The 16,260-nt window shown below is 42.2% G+C and overlaps 1 protein-coding gene across 4 annotated transcripts in view; it reads left to right on the top strand.

Moving 5' to 3' along the window:
* The first annotated feature begins 4,630 nt into the window (after positions 1-4,630).
* UPF2 (UPF2 regulator of nonsense mediated mRNA decay) overlaps positions 4,631-16,260 on the top strand; it is a 61,815-nt gene continuing 50,185 nt past the window's right edge. For 3 of the 4 annotated variants that reach the window (XM_021270953.4, XM_021270964.4, XM_021270952.4), the window contains exons 1-2: positions 10,070-10,449; positions 11,468-12,247. In XM_021270953.4, the coding sequence (XP_021126628.3) occupies positions 10,088-10,449; positions 11,468-12,247 (1,142 nt within the window). In that variant the 5' untranslated portion in view covers positions 10,070-10,087. Of the gene's footprint in view, positions 4,944-10,069; positions 10,450-11,467; positions 12,248-16,260 lie in introns of those variants that run through there. The other variant, XM_027460618.3, reaches the window with a different exon arrangement.

The following is a 16,260-nucleotide window of genomic DNA, read 5'->3' as shown; positions in this document are numbered from 1 at the left end:
CTGAGTTCAGTGGTCACCAAAGAGGGGCTTGGAGTGGAAGGTTTGAGCTCCTCAGAGTGTTGCTGCAAGGGTTTTCAGTCGTGTTTGTGTCGCAGAATCACAGAATTGTCTAGGATAGAAGAGACCTCCAAGATCACTGAGTCCAACCTCTGACCTAACACTAACAGTCCCCACTAAACCATATCACTAAGCTCTACATCTAAATGTCTTTTAAAGACCTCCAGGGAGGTGACTCCACCTCCCTGGGCAGCCCATTCCAATGCCTCACAACCCTTTCGGTAAAGCTGTTCTTCCTAACACCCAACCTAAACCTCCCCTGGTGCAACTTCAGCCTGTTCCCCCTCGTCCTTCCAGTCAGTATCCCAGAACTGTTATCAATTTCCAGATGTTAACTATGGCACTTGAAAGACCATGTAAAGTGAAAAACAAGAAATAAAAGACCAAAATGGCCCATTACATATTTTAGGTACTGCAGGCAACTTTTCTCCTTTGTGCGTTCAGTCTGATTCCTCAGGTGATCTCCTCTGTGTATTTTGTGATTCCTTAGGTCATCTCTGTGTGATCAGTCTGATTCCTTAGGTGTTCTCTGTGTGTGTTCAGTCTCTTTCTGCCCCCTTAGGTGACTTCAGAAACACATCCCAGTATCCTGGAATCCCCTGTTAAAATGCCACAATGGGTTCAGTATCAAAGTTTAAACCTGTGCATTTGTTACGCTGGATTGTGATTAGACTGGCAAAAGACATATTAACATTACCACCTCTGGAAAACCTACCAAAAAATACAAGAGCTGAGGAGAATTGAGGTTTGAACAAAACCTAAAAGCTTCGTGTAAGCTTTGTGTGAGTGCAGGCCAGAGGCAGGAGAGGCGCCGGCTTGGCTGAGCCTGTGGAAAAAAGATAACCAAGCCTGCTTTGTAGATTGCCTGCGCAACGGGGAAATCAAATCGAAGAGAGAATTTCTTTCTTCAAATCAAACAGTGGCTACGTGCTGTTGGAACAGGTGGAACTGGATTTTGCAACCGAATGGGTTGTGACACCACAGCTGGCCAGGGATCTTACACTATTTACAGTTCCTGGATGGGGGCCGCTTGTCTTCCTTGCGGGTGGGATGGTTGGTTTGGTGCAGCTTTGTAAAAGCCAGTCTGGGAGGGCAAAAAAAGGGAACGAGCTTCAAAGCTGCAAAGAAAACCAAAAGCTACTGCCACAGAAAGACAGATGACACCGCAACAGAATAAAGGACATGGTTTTTAGTATCAATTTTTAGTGTACATTAGGATAAAGAAACCATCATTTTGTAGAGAGGCAGAAAATGCCGATGTAGTTTAATAATTTTCTGCACTAGGGAAAACCCACAAATGTTGCAGACGGATGATGAAATACTTTTCCACAGTCCCTAAGCAAATAGCAGGTATCAGCGTGGTTTTGCGTCGAAGCAGATAAAGAGCTAGTTGAGTATTTCTCAATTAACACCGATACGCATGGGGCTGAACATTAAAAATCTTCCAGAGCTATGAAAGACCAAATTCGGCGGTTCAGCCACACAGTCTGGATCCCAGAGGAGTAATAGAATATTTGCATATATAAGGGTTTACTTACTGCCTTAATCAAGTCTAAGTGTGAGTTTATGGAATATATATCTCATCAAGTCTATCTGTTGAGTTGTGTGTTGGTTTTGTTTATTTGTTTGTGATTAAAAATTAAAATTAAAGATGTAAAGTGCTTTACAGACTTTTGCCAGCATAACCGTCTTGTCTGAGACGTGATTACCTGTGGGAAAAGTCTTGCTGTAACTATATCTAGGGTAATAAAAGAGAGGCTCTGTTGACTTTGGCTCATGTCTTAAGTGTCAGAAGATGGTACCCGTGCCAGCAGAAACACCACTGCTAAGTCCACGTGCTCTGGCTCCTCAATGGGACTGTTCTGGCCTGACTCTGCCAGCAGAGGCAGAGAGGCTGCCTGAGAGAAGGCTCCTGTATGAGGCTGATTCAGTTCTACCACATGTCTTGGTTAAGAAAATTAGAAATATTTCAAAAGCGATGTGCAAAATAGAGCTGACTACCTAGCAGACTAAACTTGCAGCATTTTAAATTGAACATCATCATCAGATGGGTGCATTTTAAAGGAATGGCACTTTAGTACTTCTATCAACCCCAAAATTTCCCATGCAGTATACCCTGACAAGGTTTGTCAGCTGGAGTTAAGTGGTGAAGAGAGGTTATCTTGGCTCTGAATGCTAAGCTGGACTGGACATAAGCAAATGTGATTTAACAGAATCACAGAATCACAGAATTTCTAGGTTGGAAGAAACCTCAAGATCATCAAGTCCAACCTCTGACCTAACACTAACAGTCCTCCACTAAACCATATCCCTAAGCTCTACATCTAAACGTCTTTTAAAGACCTCCAGGGATGGTGACTCCACCACTTCCCTGGGCAAACTGGATCAGACATATGTTTGTACACCTTGAAAAAGTATGCGTACCAAAATGTAGCTCCTTTCCAGGAAACAGTGACTATAAATAATCGCAAAAAATCACAGGAATAAAACAGATGGATCTGAAAAAGTTATGTGAATATCAGCTCACTTGGCAAAAAAAGATAATTTTCTGTATTTGGCTACAAGGCAAATACTGAGCACACCTACAGATTCTGCATAAGGCCAGTACTTGGCATGAGTGCAATTACTCTCTGAACGGTGTGCATCTTTGGTGCCAGTAATTGAAGAAACATACTGAAAAAGTCAGGAAGAGCTTCAAGAATTAAAAAACTGAAAGACACACTTTACATCTGAAATTTAGGTAATGAGATCCGCATGGATTTATTTTTTATTTTTTTAGGTAAATTAATAGGAAAACCTGATCAGTATTTAAGCAGCCACAGATGAAATAGATACTTGATAAGGAAAAGCTTTCTGATCTATCAAAGCTGTAACAGTGTTTATGTGCAGTGCCTTTACCAAAGAGAGTTCCAACAAGTTGTAGCTGTGGCTGGTGTGATGTAAATACAGAAGGTACAACTGTTTCACAATTTTAGTGATCATACATTTTATTCATGCTAGAAAAGGTGGCAATACCATTTTTCAGAATAAAAGAAGCCAACATTTCTTGATGTAAGGCCACTGAACCTGCAATTTAGCCCTAATATACTGCTGAGACTGCCTTTTTTGAACCATAACAGAAAAGCTGTTATTGGTGTTGTTCCAAAAACACTAATATGTTTGCAGATGTCCTCCCCTTTTAACCCATCTTTTCACCATTTAGCACATCACATGGATCTTCCCCATTCTAGCAAATCAGTCTAAGCAACCCAGTAACCATCTTGGGAGGCAAATGAAATCTCTGTGCCGCAAAAACACTTCAACAATCAATGTAAATAAGAAGCATGACTTCACCCCTTCAAATATTCATAAACTTTTCCAGATGGAGATTTTCAGATGTGTCTGCAAAATGAGGCATGAACAGCAGGAGGAGAGCTCTTTCCTGGAAAAAAACCTGTCCAGCCTCATACTGGCTGGCAGAGTACACCAAAAACTGAGTCGGTAAGCAGTCTTGTATTTGGGCTGCCTCTTCCCTGTGAATAAAGTGGGTTTAACAGATGAATAATCTCATTTTGGACTGCTTCTTTGCCTCTTCCTTGTGACTGAGAGTGGGTTTAACAGTGGAATAATCTCATTTTGTCCCTTGAGGCCTGGCCCACATGTTGCGACCAGGTGTTTGTGTGCTCACCCTAAGCCTGGAGGCTTACAAACAAACCTCACTGCACCTAAGTGATGGCTCACAGGAGCCAGAGTGCTTGGGCCCTTCAGTACCAGGACATGGAGGCCCTGGAAGATGTCAGGAGAAGGGCTACGAAACTGGTGAAGGTCCTGGAGCACAAGTCCTGTGAGGAGTGGCTGAGGGAACTGGGGGTGTTTGGTCTGGAGAAGAGGAGGCTCAGGGCAGACCTCATTGCTCTCTGCAACTGCCTCAAAGGAAGGTGTGGGGAACTGGGGGTTGGTCTCTTCTCACAGGTAACCAGTGATAGGACCAGAGGGAATGGCCTCAAGTTGCACCAGGGGAGGTTCAGGTTGGCAATGAGGAGCCATTTCTGCTCAGAAAGAGCAGTCGGGCACTGGGACGGGTTGCCCAGGGAGGTGGTGGAGTCCCCGTCCCTGGGGGTGTTCAAGGAGAGGTTGGACGTGGTGCTTGGGGACATGGTTTGGTGGGTGACATTGGTGGTAGGGGCTGGTTGGACCAGGTCATCTTTTCCAACCTTAATGATTCTGTTATTCTATGAAAATAAACACCTGAGTGCTTAAGCAACTGGATTTTAACCCAAAAACCAACACTTATTGAGGCTGGACTGTGCCAGGGGTTTCAGGTGGGGTATAATTTGGGGCCGCCTCACAGCCAGGGCTGTACGGGACACACATTGTGAGGGAATTTGGGGTTTTCTGCCCCAAAATTTCCTGTGGCAGAGGGCAGGTGGTCCCATAGCCTCAAGAAACAACAATTTTACGTCAGCCCGGGCAGCGTGACGCGATGTGAGGCCGCACGGGCAAAAACCGTCACGGCGGTGACGTCACGCGGCACCACACGGCGCCCCCCCCCCCCCCTTCCCTCAGCCACTTCCGCCTCCGCACCCCGCCGGTAACCCGAGCACGGCCGCCCTCCTTCAGGCCCCCACCTGGGGCTGCCCCGCGCGCTGCCTGCCTCTCTGCCGCCACCAACCTCCCTCCGCCGAGCCTTACGGGGCGGCCAAAAGGGCGAGCGCCGAGCCGCCGTCCCTACCCTTTATTTATCATCTGGGCGGCGAGAGGAGAGTGGCGGGGCTCGGCCCGGGAAGCGCCGCTTCGGCTCAGGCAGCGCGGCGGGCGGCCGCGGGCACGGAGAGCGGCGTGAGGGGAGAGGGGGCCTCGTAGGAGCGGCGGTGGCGGCGGCCGGGCGATGCCTGCACCGGGCCGAGGTGACGGGGGCGGGGGGGACGTGAGGGGAGCTCCGGGGCGGGGAGGTGACGGGAAGGGAAGGAGACGGGGAGGAGAAGGGGAAGCCGGGGACAGCGGGGGGGGACCGGGGGTGGGGGGCGGGAACCGGGGGTGGCGGTTGAGGGAGCCTGGGGGCGGCTGAGGGGGCGGCGGGGCCGTGAGGTGGCACCGGGGGGGGGGCAGAGGGGAAGGGGGGAGAGGGGAGCGAAGGGGTTGGGGACGGCCCGAGGAGGGAGAAGAAGAGGTGGGGGTGTAACACCACAGCTGTTTTGTTGTCCCACGCGCACCGATTTGCCTTCACCCCCCTTTTCCCCCTCCTCTTCCCCAAGGGCAGGGCAGCTCCGGCAGCGCAGCGCTGCTGGGGGAGGCGTGGAAGCGAAAGTAAAAGCGGCCCGGCCCCTGGTGGCACCGCAGCGCCTCAAAACTCCCATTTCCCAGCGCTGGGGTTGCTAACGCTGCTCGGCTCCTTCGCTCTCGGGTGCTTTTCAGAGTGTCGGAAGTGGGACTTGTTGCCTGCGATGTGTAGCTCCCCTACCTAACAGCGTACCTAACGGAGGAATGTTTGTGGTCAGTTTAAATCCCGCTAGCAGCATGAAAAGCGTCAGAAAAATCTATTTGTTCCTTCTTAGTTTAGTAAAGCTGTGTCTTCTTTCCTCTATACTTGAGTAAGATTTAGGGTTGTGGTGCTGCGGTCTGTGACTACGGGTTTTCACTGACCTGAGAGGATTTAGGGCATCAGGTGAAGGCGTTGGTGTTGATCCTTTTATTCTGAATGGTGGCTGCATTAGTGGTGCTGAATATCTCTTGTGAATCTCGTGTTTCATTGAGGATAAGCGATTACATGGGCAATGTTTATGGGAAAACATAAATGGAAAACTTTTTTTTATTGGTGAACTTTTACTTTTTTAAGTTTCTGAGCCTGGAGTGTTGTGAGTTGCTCCCATCAGTTTCTCAAATACTGAGAGTCTTGTGAAAAAAGCTAAGTAGAAATTCAGCTACAATAAAAAAAAAAACAAAACACAACTCCTAAATAAAATTAAGATTAGAGTGAGTTAATGTAGATCAAATAGTGGAAAAAGTAGGCTTAGTAGTTTTCTCTGGGAAAATAGCATCTGTAAATGATGGAACCAAGAAGATAGTTCCAAAAAATTTAAATGTGATTACAGGAATGCAGTGCTGAAAGCCCAGAAGCATATGGAGCCCTTGTCTCCTGTCTGTGTTCTCCGTACTTTCTAATTTTCAGCTGTGAGTGCTGGTTCCTCCTATTTATTGGCTTTTGAAGTTTGTGTCATTGTCTTGTCTTTTCAACAGTACGTTCACATAAGTATTGGGTACTAAACAAAAGTTTTAATCATTAAGTTTCTCTCAGAGTTGCCTTACTATTCCTTTAATCTGGACCAAGCTATGTGTAGCCTATGGCAAGGAGACCTAGGCGAGCCTGCTTCCTATTTCCATTTCTCTCTGCTCCCCCAAATTTTTGAACCTTTAAACCAGTTTCAGCCAAATTGGGAGCTCTGGAGGTATAACATCGCTACAGATCTTGTTAGAGCCAGTGACTGAGAAAAATAATTCAGTCTAAATTAACATTCTTGCTGAGGGAAGGGCTGTAGCATGCGCTCTGTGGACACCTCTGTGCTGTGCGCTGACCAGTGAAGCAGTCTGCGTATAGCTTGGAGGCAGCCGTCGCGCTGCCTGCCTCCTGCAATTAATTATTGGTAGGCTTAAATGAGCTGTCAGTACGACCAGAAGGGTTTGCAAGATAAGGAGCTGTACCTAGCAGGTAGTGAGAAGGATTGCAATGTGTGTACTCTGTGTTAGAGGACAGGATCTATCATCTGCGATAAAAACCAACTGTTTTTTTTTTGTCACTGGTGTTTGCCAGTGGGGTTAAAAGTGCTTCCTATCGCCTACTGAAATCACAGTGCTCCGTCCCTTTTCTTTTCAGCCCAGCTTTTTGTCTTGCTTTTATATAAGCAAATAGGACACATATTTTAAAACAGAATTCTGAGTTCCTAAAAGTAATAAGAGGATAAGTTCTGTAATGATTTCAGTGAGTGGATGTGATGTTGAAAACTTACATGTGTGTCTAGCTGGATACTTAGAATCTCCTCCAAATTTTAATTTAATTACCCTACTACCAACAGGTGGGAGACAAAGAGTATTGAAATTATGATGTGCCTTTCCAACATTTCTGTAATCAAACAACCCTTTTGCTCTCATTTTAAACTCAGCTCCTAATTCATTATCTTTAAACATAGCACTTTAAAAAATGTGCTGCTCTCTTTGTGTGTTGTTTTGGAGTCTTCCTGGTGAAAAAATTGAATACAGTTATTGGAGAGTCTTCATGCAACGTAGTAACGGTTGTAATCTTGCTAATAGTACCTTACAGCAATGTTTAAATGTTGAGAACTTCCCGTTTTTTTTGGTGGTGGGAGAGAGATTAGCCGTTTTGAACTGTTGGGAACTTCCAGTGTGGATTCATAGTGAGACAACAGTAATGAACTCTTGCTTAATGTGAGGTGTGTAGAGGATTCTCATCTCCCAGGTCAATCTGTGAGGAACAGCTCCCATTTTACCGGCCTGCAGAGCTGGAAAATTAGTCCCAACCTTTAATATGAAGCCTTTGTTACTGCTTGTGTTTTTTTTTGTTTTTTTTTTTTTGGTGGTGTTTATGTATTGGTTTCATAACAACACTGTTTTAAGATGATGTCAATCAGTTGTTTTTTTTTTTGAAATCAGAGTGGTTCAGAGATGCTGAGCTGTGTAACCTCTTAGCTGTAGACAAGCATTCGGGAGCCAAATGTGCTGGTACTTGTGTAAGCTGTGCTGATTTGATCGGCCCTGCTTCCATAAATCAACCTCAGAAACATCTCTCTGCTGCCGCTGCTGCCAATTGCTGTCAAAGCGGCCAAATCCTGAACAGGTTTTCTATTGCTGCGGTGTCGCTTCCCGCGTGTGACTATAACGTGGTTTTGCAACCAGTTTTTTCTTCAGAAGACACGTACAAACATCAGAGAAAACGTAACCCACATTTCCGTACGGGATGGTTAGTGTATGAACTTATGCTACTGCTTTGTGTGTGTGGGGAGGGAATACGGACTGCTTAGAAATAGAGACTTCCTTCAGTCTGGTGTCTATTTTATGTTATTTTCAACTCTTTTGGAGTATAGTTATTGGAAGCACTCTTAGTTGGGTTGAAATGCACATGTCTCATCCATTTTGTTGAGTAGATATTGGGAGTATGTGAATCCACCTTATTTTCGTCTTCCAACCTGACTGAAATATAGCGAAGTCAAAGCAGGGTTGATAACTGGGCATTGTCTCATCACTCCTGTCTGTGTGAGCATTTAACTTCGAGGCACATGAATATATAAAAATGACGAATACATATTTGCAGAGCTGGGACCCTAGTTCTGCTAATACACAGAGATTTTATGGCTGGCCTCACGGTGTTCCAGGACCCAAAATTATTTGAGGGTTTAGGATTTATCAACAGATTCAAACGAAAGAGCTTGGAGATGAACAAAATAAAGCTGATGATAGATTTTTGTTTGAAGACAGGAATTTAGTGTGAAGTAAATCAGGCTGGGGTGGTTCTGTGTTTGGTACTTGGCCTTGGGTTTGGTACTTGCACGATCGCACGTGGGCACCATGTCCAGCTGCGGGCTCTCTGTGCCACCAAAGGTGTCCACACGCTGCAGCCAGCCCCCAGGATCGGCAGGAGACCAGGGCATGCAGGGAGAGCTGGGTCTGTAAGAAGAGAAGGGGAGCTCTTGTTACTGTTGCAGCTACCTGGTGGGACAGAATGGAAAAGATGGAGCCGGGTTCTTCTTAAAGCTGTATGGGAATAGGATGAGAAGAAGGGTACATGAATTGGGGCATAGGAAATTCAAGGATGATATTAAGAAAAGCTTTTCCAGTGTGGATGTTCGGTACGGAAGCAGGGGCCTGGAGGGGCCGTTGGCATCTCCGTTCTTGGAGCTGCTCCAAACTTAACGAGACACGTCCATGATCTTGACCCCTTTTGAGCAGGGAGTTGAACTCAGTGACCTCTGGAGTTTCCTTCCAGTCTCAATTATTCTCTGTACTTTCTTCTTCAATGTATGTTGGGTTTTGGATCCTTTGCCAAATGCATCTACGGCTTAAAGTGCAAGAAACCCTAAAGATGATAAAGCTTCTGCAGATCATTTAGGGGAAAAAAGTAATGAGTAGAAACACAAATCAGAGCCTTTGCTAACTCCTGATAACTGTAGCCTTTCTGTTTCCATTTCAGTGTGCCCTGGTGGCAGGGAGGCTCAGTCAGCACAGCACTCTCCCAGCTGCTACTTGTGCTGTGCAGAAACTTGCAATGAGTGGGGAAATCTTGGGAGGAGTGAGGAAGGAGGGTAATGCAGGGATGCCCTTTCACCATGAGGACAGCCAAGCATTGGAGCAGGTTGTCCAGCACAGCCTCCTCCCTGTGTGGATTGTAGGGCTGTAGTGGATAGAGCGTAGAGCAGTCTTGTCTGACCTCAGAATTGACCCTGCTTTGAGCAGGATGTTGGACCTCTTCAGGTCTCATCTGACCTGTGCTATCCTGTGATCCTAAATAGAGGTTTGGGAAGAGAGGGTGGTTTTAGATGTGTGGAAATGTTAGTGAGATGCAGGTGCATGCTGATGAATCAAGTATTTTTATTTATGAACTCAGGGTACTTTGCCTTCATCGGTTTTGGATTTTTTTTCAGATTTTTTTTCTTGTTATATTCCAAGACAACGTATTTCTCAGGCTGTAGAAACTTCAAATGTTTTTACTTCACAGTTTGTGCTGAACACAACTTCACAGTACGTTCAGATAACGATTGTAATAATTTAGATTTGGAAAGTATTGTTGTGTTTTCCATCTTATCTTGAGCTAAGCTTTATAATTTGGAAGGCTGTAATAAAGTGCTTAGTTCTTACCTTCATTACGTGCATTCCATAGTTCCAGAAAACTTAGGTTAAGTCTGTAATTTATTTTGATGTGTTTTATTCTCACCTTTGTAAGAATTAAACAGGCATGGGCAGGCTGTGCAAGTTGCTTTACTTATCAACAGCAAGTTAAAAGTACTTATTTTCTTTGATTCTGCAGGTTTGCCCGGTTAACACAATGCCAGCTGAGCGCAAAAAGTCAGCAAGCATGGATGAAAAAGAATCTTCGTTAAATAATAAAGAAAAAGAATTTGGTGAAAGGCGACCAGTGAGCACCAGGGAGAAGCCAAAAGAAGATGTCAAGGTTGGGGTGAAGAGAGAGACTTTAAAGGTTCCCGAAGATAAAAAGAAAAAACTGGAAGAGGATAAAAGAAAAAAAGAAGACAAGGAGCGAAAGAAGAAAGATGATGATAAAGTGAAGGCAGAAGAAGAGCAAAAGAAGAAAGAAGAGGAGGAAAAAAAGAAACTTGAAGAGGAAGAGAAAAAGAAGCAAGAGGAGGAAGTGAAACGTCAGCAAGAAGAAGCAGCTGCTCAGCTGAAGTAGGTTGTGTTTTAATGGCTTAACTGTGCCAGGTGCTGTAGTCCTGCTATGAGGAATGGGGACAGAACTATAAAAACAAACTGTTTGAGTTATAGGAAGTTGTGTGTGGTGTTATAAATTGTACGTGCCTGGGTGAGCATGCTTTGATTTTTATGAAGTTTTGAGTTTTCACCTTCTAACCTTTGTTACTTTGGTCTTTCGTATTGGTTTTTGATGGCGTTCTCCATGCAATGATCGTTTGAAAGCACCTGTGTGATATAATAAGAGATGGAGAGGTGTTACTGTCTAAAATTGGGAATACAGGAGTCCAAAACTGTGAGGAGAGCAAATGTGCTGTGAGTGGTGGCTGCAGTGTTTTTTTTTTGTTTTTTTTTTTTTTTACTTTGTCGTAGTTGATTGATATCTGGAGAGCAAACACGGAACGTAACCTAGCACTTCAGCACGTGATCTTACCAAGATAATGTTTCTCAGGGTGATATCAAAAGGTATTACAGTGTTGAAGGTAGCATCTTTAGAACAAAAAAAACAAGTTTCTGGACATTCTTGTGTGTAAAGTATGTCACTTTCAATGATGGACGACAGTGTCATAGCCAAACTCTAATTGGGGCAGATGTATTTCACCTCCTTAAAATTCTCAGTGTAATTCCAATAGTCTAGGGAGAAAAGATTCCTGTTTAACAATAAGCTGTTAATAGTTTTCTGTCCTCCCCTGTAATAACTTTACCTCAGTCTGGAGTAAATAGAGTTTTATGTTTATATTTTGCAAGTCTGGTGGGATTAATGTGTTCTGCGTAGAGCTGTTCCATTTTGTAACATGTGGGACTTGTTTCTCGGAGCAGTAAACTTAAGCAGTGGTTCATGAAGCAGATGCTTTAGCTTTATAGGATTAACTTGTTAAATACCAAAAGGTAGTCTTAAAAGAAACTGAGTTGAGCATTACTGAAAGATTTTGAACTGGATAACCTGAAAGAAAGGCTCTGTAACAAAAGTTACTCTTTTTTTTTTTTTTTCTTGTAGAGAAAAAGAGGAAGCACATCAGCTCCATCAGGAGGCTTGGGAGCGCCATCAGGCAAGAAAAGAGCTTCGCAGCAAAAACCAGAATGCACCAGACAATCGCCCCGAGGAAAACTTCTTCAGCAGACTAGACTCCAGTCTGAAGAAGAACACAGCTTTTGTTAAGAAGCTAAAAACCATTACAGAGCAACAAAGGGACTCCTTGTCCCATGATTTTAATAGCCTGAATTTAAGCAAATACATTGCAGAAGCAGTAGCTTCTATTGTGGAAGCCAAACTGAAAATCTCGGATGTGAACTGCGCTGTGCACTTGTGTTCCCTCTTTCACCAGCGCTATGCTGATTTTGCTCCCTCGTTACTTCAGGCTTGGAAAAAACATTTTGAAGCAAGGAAAGAAGAGAAGACTCCCAACATTACTAAGTTGAGAACTGATTTGCGTTTCATTGCAGAGTTAACAATAGTTGGGATTTTCACTGACAAGGAAGGTTTGTCTTTAATCTATGAGCAGCTTAAAAATATTATTAACGCTGACCGAGAGTCCCACACTCATGTTTCTGTGGTTATCAGCTTTTGTCGGCACTGTGGAGATGACATTGCTGGTTTGGTACCAAGGAAAGTAAAAACTGTTGCAGAGAAGTTTAACTTGAGCTTTCCTCCTAGTGAGATAATTAGCCCAGAGAAACAACAGCCCTTCCAGAATTTGTTGAAGGAATACTTTACGTCTTTGACCAAACATCTGAAAAGGGACCACAGGGAGCTACAAAATATTGAAAGACAAAACAGGTGACACTTACATGTTGCTTTTCATTTATGGAGGAAAATATATTTCATTTATGAAATGCCTAGGCTTGTTGCAGTATCTGTCACCAAACAAGAGGCTGTTAGTGGTGTGTGGAAGATAGTGACATATAAATTGTTAATTTATGAATTGAATATAAATTATTATGCTGTATACCCTAAAGTCTGAATTTCCTCTGAACACTTAAATGATTAAGCAAAAAAACCCAGACTCTATAAATATATTTAAAGATCATTGATGTTGACCTTGAGCTTTAATTCTCTTAACTCTATCTTTTCGGTGATGCTTCCATAGCAGCTTGAGAGTAATGCTTATTTACCAGCTGGTACAGTCTTTTCCAGTTGGCACAATCTGATTCCTCCCTTTCCACCCACACGTGTTTAACGGAGCATATGCCACAAAGTCTTTGGCTTGTTTACTCTTTTTTTTTTAGCGTACCAGTCTTGTCAATGGTAATGAGTATGGAGGAAGGATGAGGTTGGATTGACAAGGTGTCCCTTACACTCTGTGTGCAAATATTCTATATTAAGATGTTGAGGGCATAGTCAATTTGATTCAAATCCTCCTAAATGTGCATACGAAATAAATATAAAATTGTTAAAGTATTTAAATATTATTACATTAAACTAGTAAACATCATTACAGTTTAATATTTATATACATTATTTAAATATTGAATATTGAATGGTGTGAGTATACATACCTTTAAGATCTGAATAATTTCTATTACAAGCATATATGTTTTTAAAATAATTACCTGCTTTATTTTTTTTAAAGCATCATGAAATGTCATTATTGGAGCCAGCCTAAAGCCAATTGCTGGTCTTTGAACCTGGTAGTAGCTATATCCTTCTGGGAGCATTCCAGGTAGAAAGAAATGAAACCTGTGCAGACACAAGTTTCAGTTAAAATGCTGATCATCAGCACAGAGCCAAACGTACATTTAGAATGTGCTCAAACATTCCCAAATCAGAGCATTAAACTTCGTCCCGCCGTGCTGATAGGTGTTGTGCTGCAGTCCTGTCCGGTAACAGCTCAGTGTTGTATTTCATGGGAGCATAAACTGACTTTTGAGCTAGCATTACTTCTCCAACTTCCTTATTATAAAGATATTATTGACTCAGCCGTTGTTATTTTTAATATAATTAGTATGAACTTTTATACTTTCACAACTATAATTGGTTCAGGTCATGTTGGTTCTGGTTAGGGTTTCAATGAATGAGCATTGCAGAGGCTTTATGAGAGGAATTTAAGTAGGGGAAAAAATGTTGAAAGATCTTAAGAAATAAGAGAGGAGCCCTGAGCAGGCTGGTGTGATCTCCTCATTGATCCTGCCTTGAACAGGAGATTCAGCTGGTGGCTTCTTCGTGTGCCTTCCACTCTGAATTACCCTACAAACTTAGGTGCAAAGCTTTGCTTTGGTGAAAGAATGCAAAGAAGTATCATTTATCACTGGGTGAAAATTATTTCTCTCTCTGAAGTTTTAAACGTTTATTTTAGCTGCTTGAAAAAAAGCTGGGGAATAAGCTTTAAGAAATGAAACATGGAAAAAAGCTTTCCTGCTGAATTTTATTCCCTTACGTTGTGTATAACATGCACTTGGCAGTTGTGTGCTATGGATTTGTAAAGCTTGAGGTCAAAGACAGAAATTTGGCTGGTAAGAAGCCTGGAAATGCTATAGAGATCTTCATAAATTGGATTTTTGAAAAATGATTGTGCTTTTTAAAGAGGCTATAATCATGTTGGAAAAAAACAGCCCTCTGTGTATTGGAAACCCAATCCACTTTGCTGCTAACAACAGCTTTTAACAACTGTTAACCCAGAGCTGGTGAAGTGAAATGGGAGCGGGCTGTTCCCTCTTGTGCCCAGCAGCCAGTTGTAGGTTTGGGTTATGCTGTGTTGTAAGGTAAGCATTTCCTGAATTCACCTGTCAGGAGGGGAACTGCCACTGTGAAATAATTCAAGCTGTGCAACCTCGTTGAGTTAATTGGGAATTAATATTCTACCCTGTGTCTGATGCATCACTTGGTTAAAATTAATATCATATATTAATATATTAAAGCAATAATGCTTTAATATATAACCATAAAGGTTTCTGTGAATGGGTAGTTAGGAAAACTGCTTTGAGGTGTGCTTTGGTAGAGCCTGACAGTTGTCTGGTTTCAGAGCTAAGAGCACAGCAAGGACTGTGCAGGCTGTATCTGTGCTGGAAGGAGCCGACTTGATTTGCCCAGTTCTAGTGGGAGTTTTCACAAGTGGTTGTTAGGCATGGAAGAAACTTCTTAAAACGTGCTTAACCTAGACAGAAGATTGATGAACTATCCTCATGGTACTTTGCAAAATTCTAAAGAGACATAGATAAAGTACCTTCTGCTGTAATACTGATTGGATGCAAAAATGAATTGTGCTTTTTAAAGATCAATTGATAGGCTTTAGCTTGAATTTGTTAACGTTTGAGTGGGAAATTAGACTGCAGTTTTACTGTTGTTACAGTGCTATGCTTTTTTGTTTTTATAATAGCACAGGGTTTCAGTGTTCATGTTTAGGAGACTATTGTTTTTATATATATAAATATTTAATATATAGAATATACATATTATATATAGTGATATTTTTATATAAAAATATTTAAATTTAAAATATACCTAATAGATAGCCATCTCCATGGAAAGGTTACATATTGGCACTTTCTTAATCCAAACTGAACTACTGCACTTCAAAAATTGTCCGTGCTAATTTTAACTTGATTTTTTTTCCTGTTCTCCTTTACAGAAGCAGGTAATTTACATTATAGAGGTGTGCCTTTGTAGGAGGGACAAGAGAGAGAACTACTTCTGCTGTTACTGCTTCTTGTTCTTTAGCAAGACATCTGTGTTAGGTTACAGTACCAAGGGGCACAAGGGATTTTCTTGCTCACACTATGAATGTACTGTTAACCAAGATGACTTTTGTTTACTCTTAACCTGCTACTAAAAACCCCAGGATGGATATCCCTGAATTTGCATTGCTTAGACTGTTAGACAGTTTTTATAGTATAAAATGTTTGGGTCTGTTGGTAAGAATATTATTTATTGCTTAATAAAAGGCTGATACTAATGTAGTCATTGGCCTTCTGGGGCAAGCTTTGTGGTAGCAGACATTGTGCTAGCAGAGATTGCCTTGTTCTGTATTTTTGGTTTAAACTCTTGAAAGTTCTTAAGATTTCTTGCTTAAAATCTATGGTATTTGGAATTCCTAGCTTCTCTAGGGGTGCTACTGTGTAAGAGGCTTGTTATTTGTATTTCTTCTTGAAATTGACTTTAGAAATTTGTAACTCCAGTAGCCTGTTACTCAGTGTGCTTTTTGGCTGTTTTTAATAAATTACATAAAATGGGTGGTAACTTACTGATGCTTATCAAAGTTGCTTTATAGTCTCTGAGTTTCCAAGGAACTTGAAGGAAAAATGTTTTAAGGACTTTTGTGTTAGAAATTAAAGAGAAAATACAAGAACTTACATGTGGAGAAAAGCTGTGCTACTCCATAAAAGTTGGTTAAATTGAATTCAGATTTTGGTGTTTTCCAACATAATAGATAAACTTGGGTTACTTCCATGTCCTCAGTTCAGAAGTTGAAGTGAAGCAGAGCAACCAAATGCAATAGGGAATAAAAAGGAATCCTTTTAAGTTGAGGCAAAGACTTGCCTTTTGTCAGGTGGATTCGGTGAATTTTGTAAGATTTTAAGATTGGCAGATACCTTTTGGGTGTTGTTGGTAAGTCAAATAATAAGGAATGGTTAATAATGGCTGTTTCCTTAATTGAAAACAAACAATTGTTAGTTTCAGAAAGCTGCAGATAACCTTTGTGACTGTCTTAAAGTATGGTTGTCGCACACTACTTGGAATTTTAGGAGAACTTGTTTTATTTTATGCACTACCCACTGGCTGTAGAAAGAGGCAGACAAAAGTAAATACTTGCACATAATGCTCTTTTATTAAAAAAAAAAAAAAAGCCAGTAGTT

The sequence above is a fragment of the Anas platyrhynchos genome, chromosome 1 (assembly GCF_047663525.1).
Source record: "Anas platyrhynchos isolate ZD024472 breed Pekin duck chromosome 1, IASCAAS_PekinDuck_T2T, whole genome shotgun sequence".
NCBI lineage: Eukaryota > Metazoa > Chordata > Aves > Anseriformes > Anatidae > Anas > Anas platyrhynchos.
Note: the sequence above shows the minus strand (reverse complement) of the source record. Positions and strands in the feature narration are given on the sequence as shown.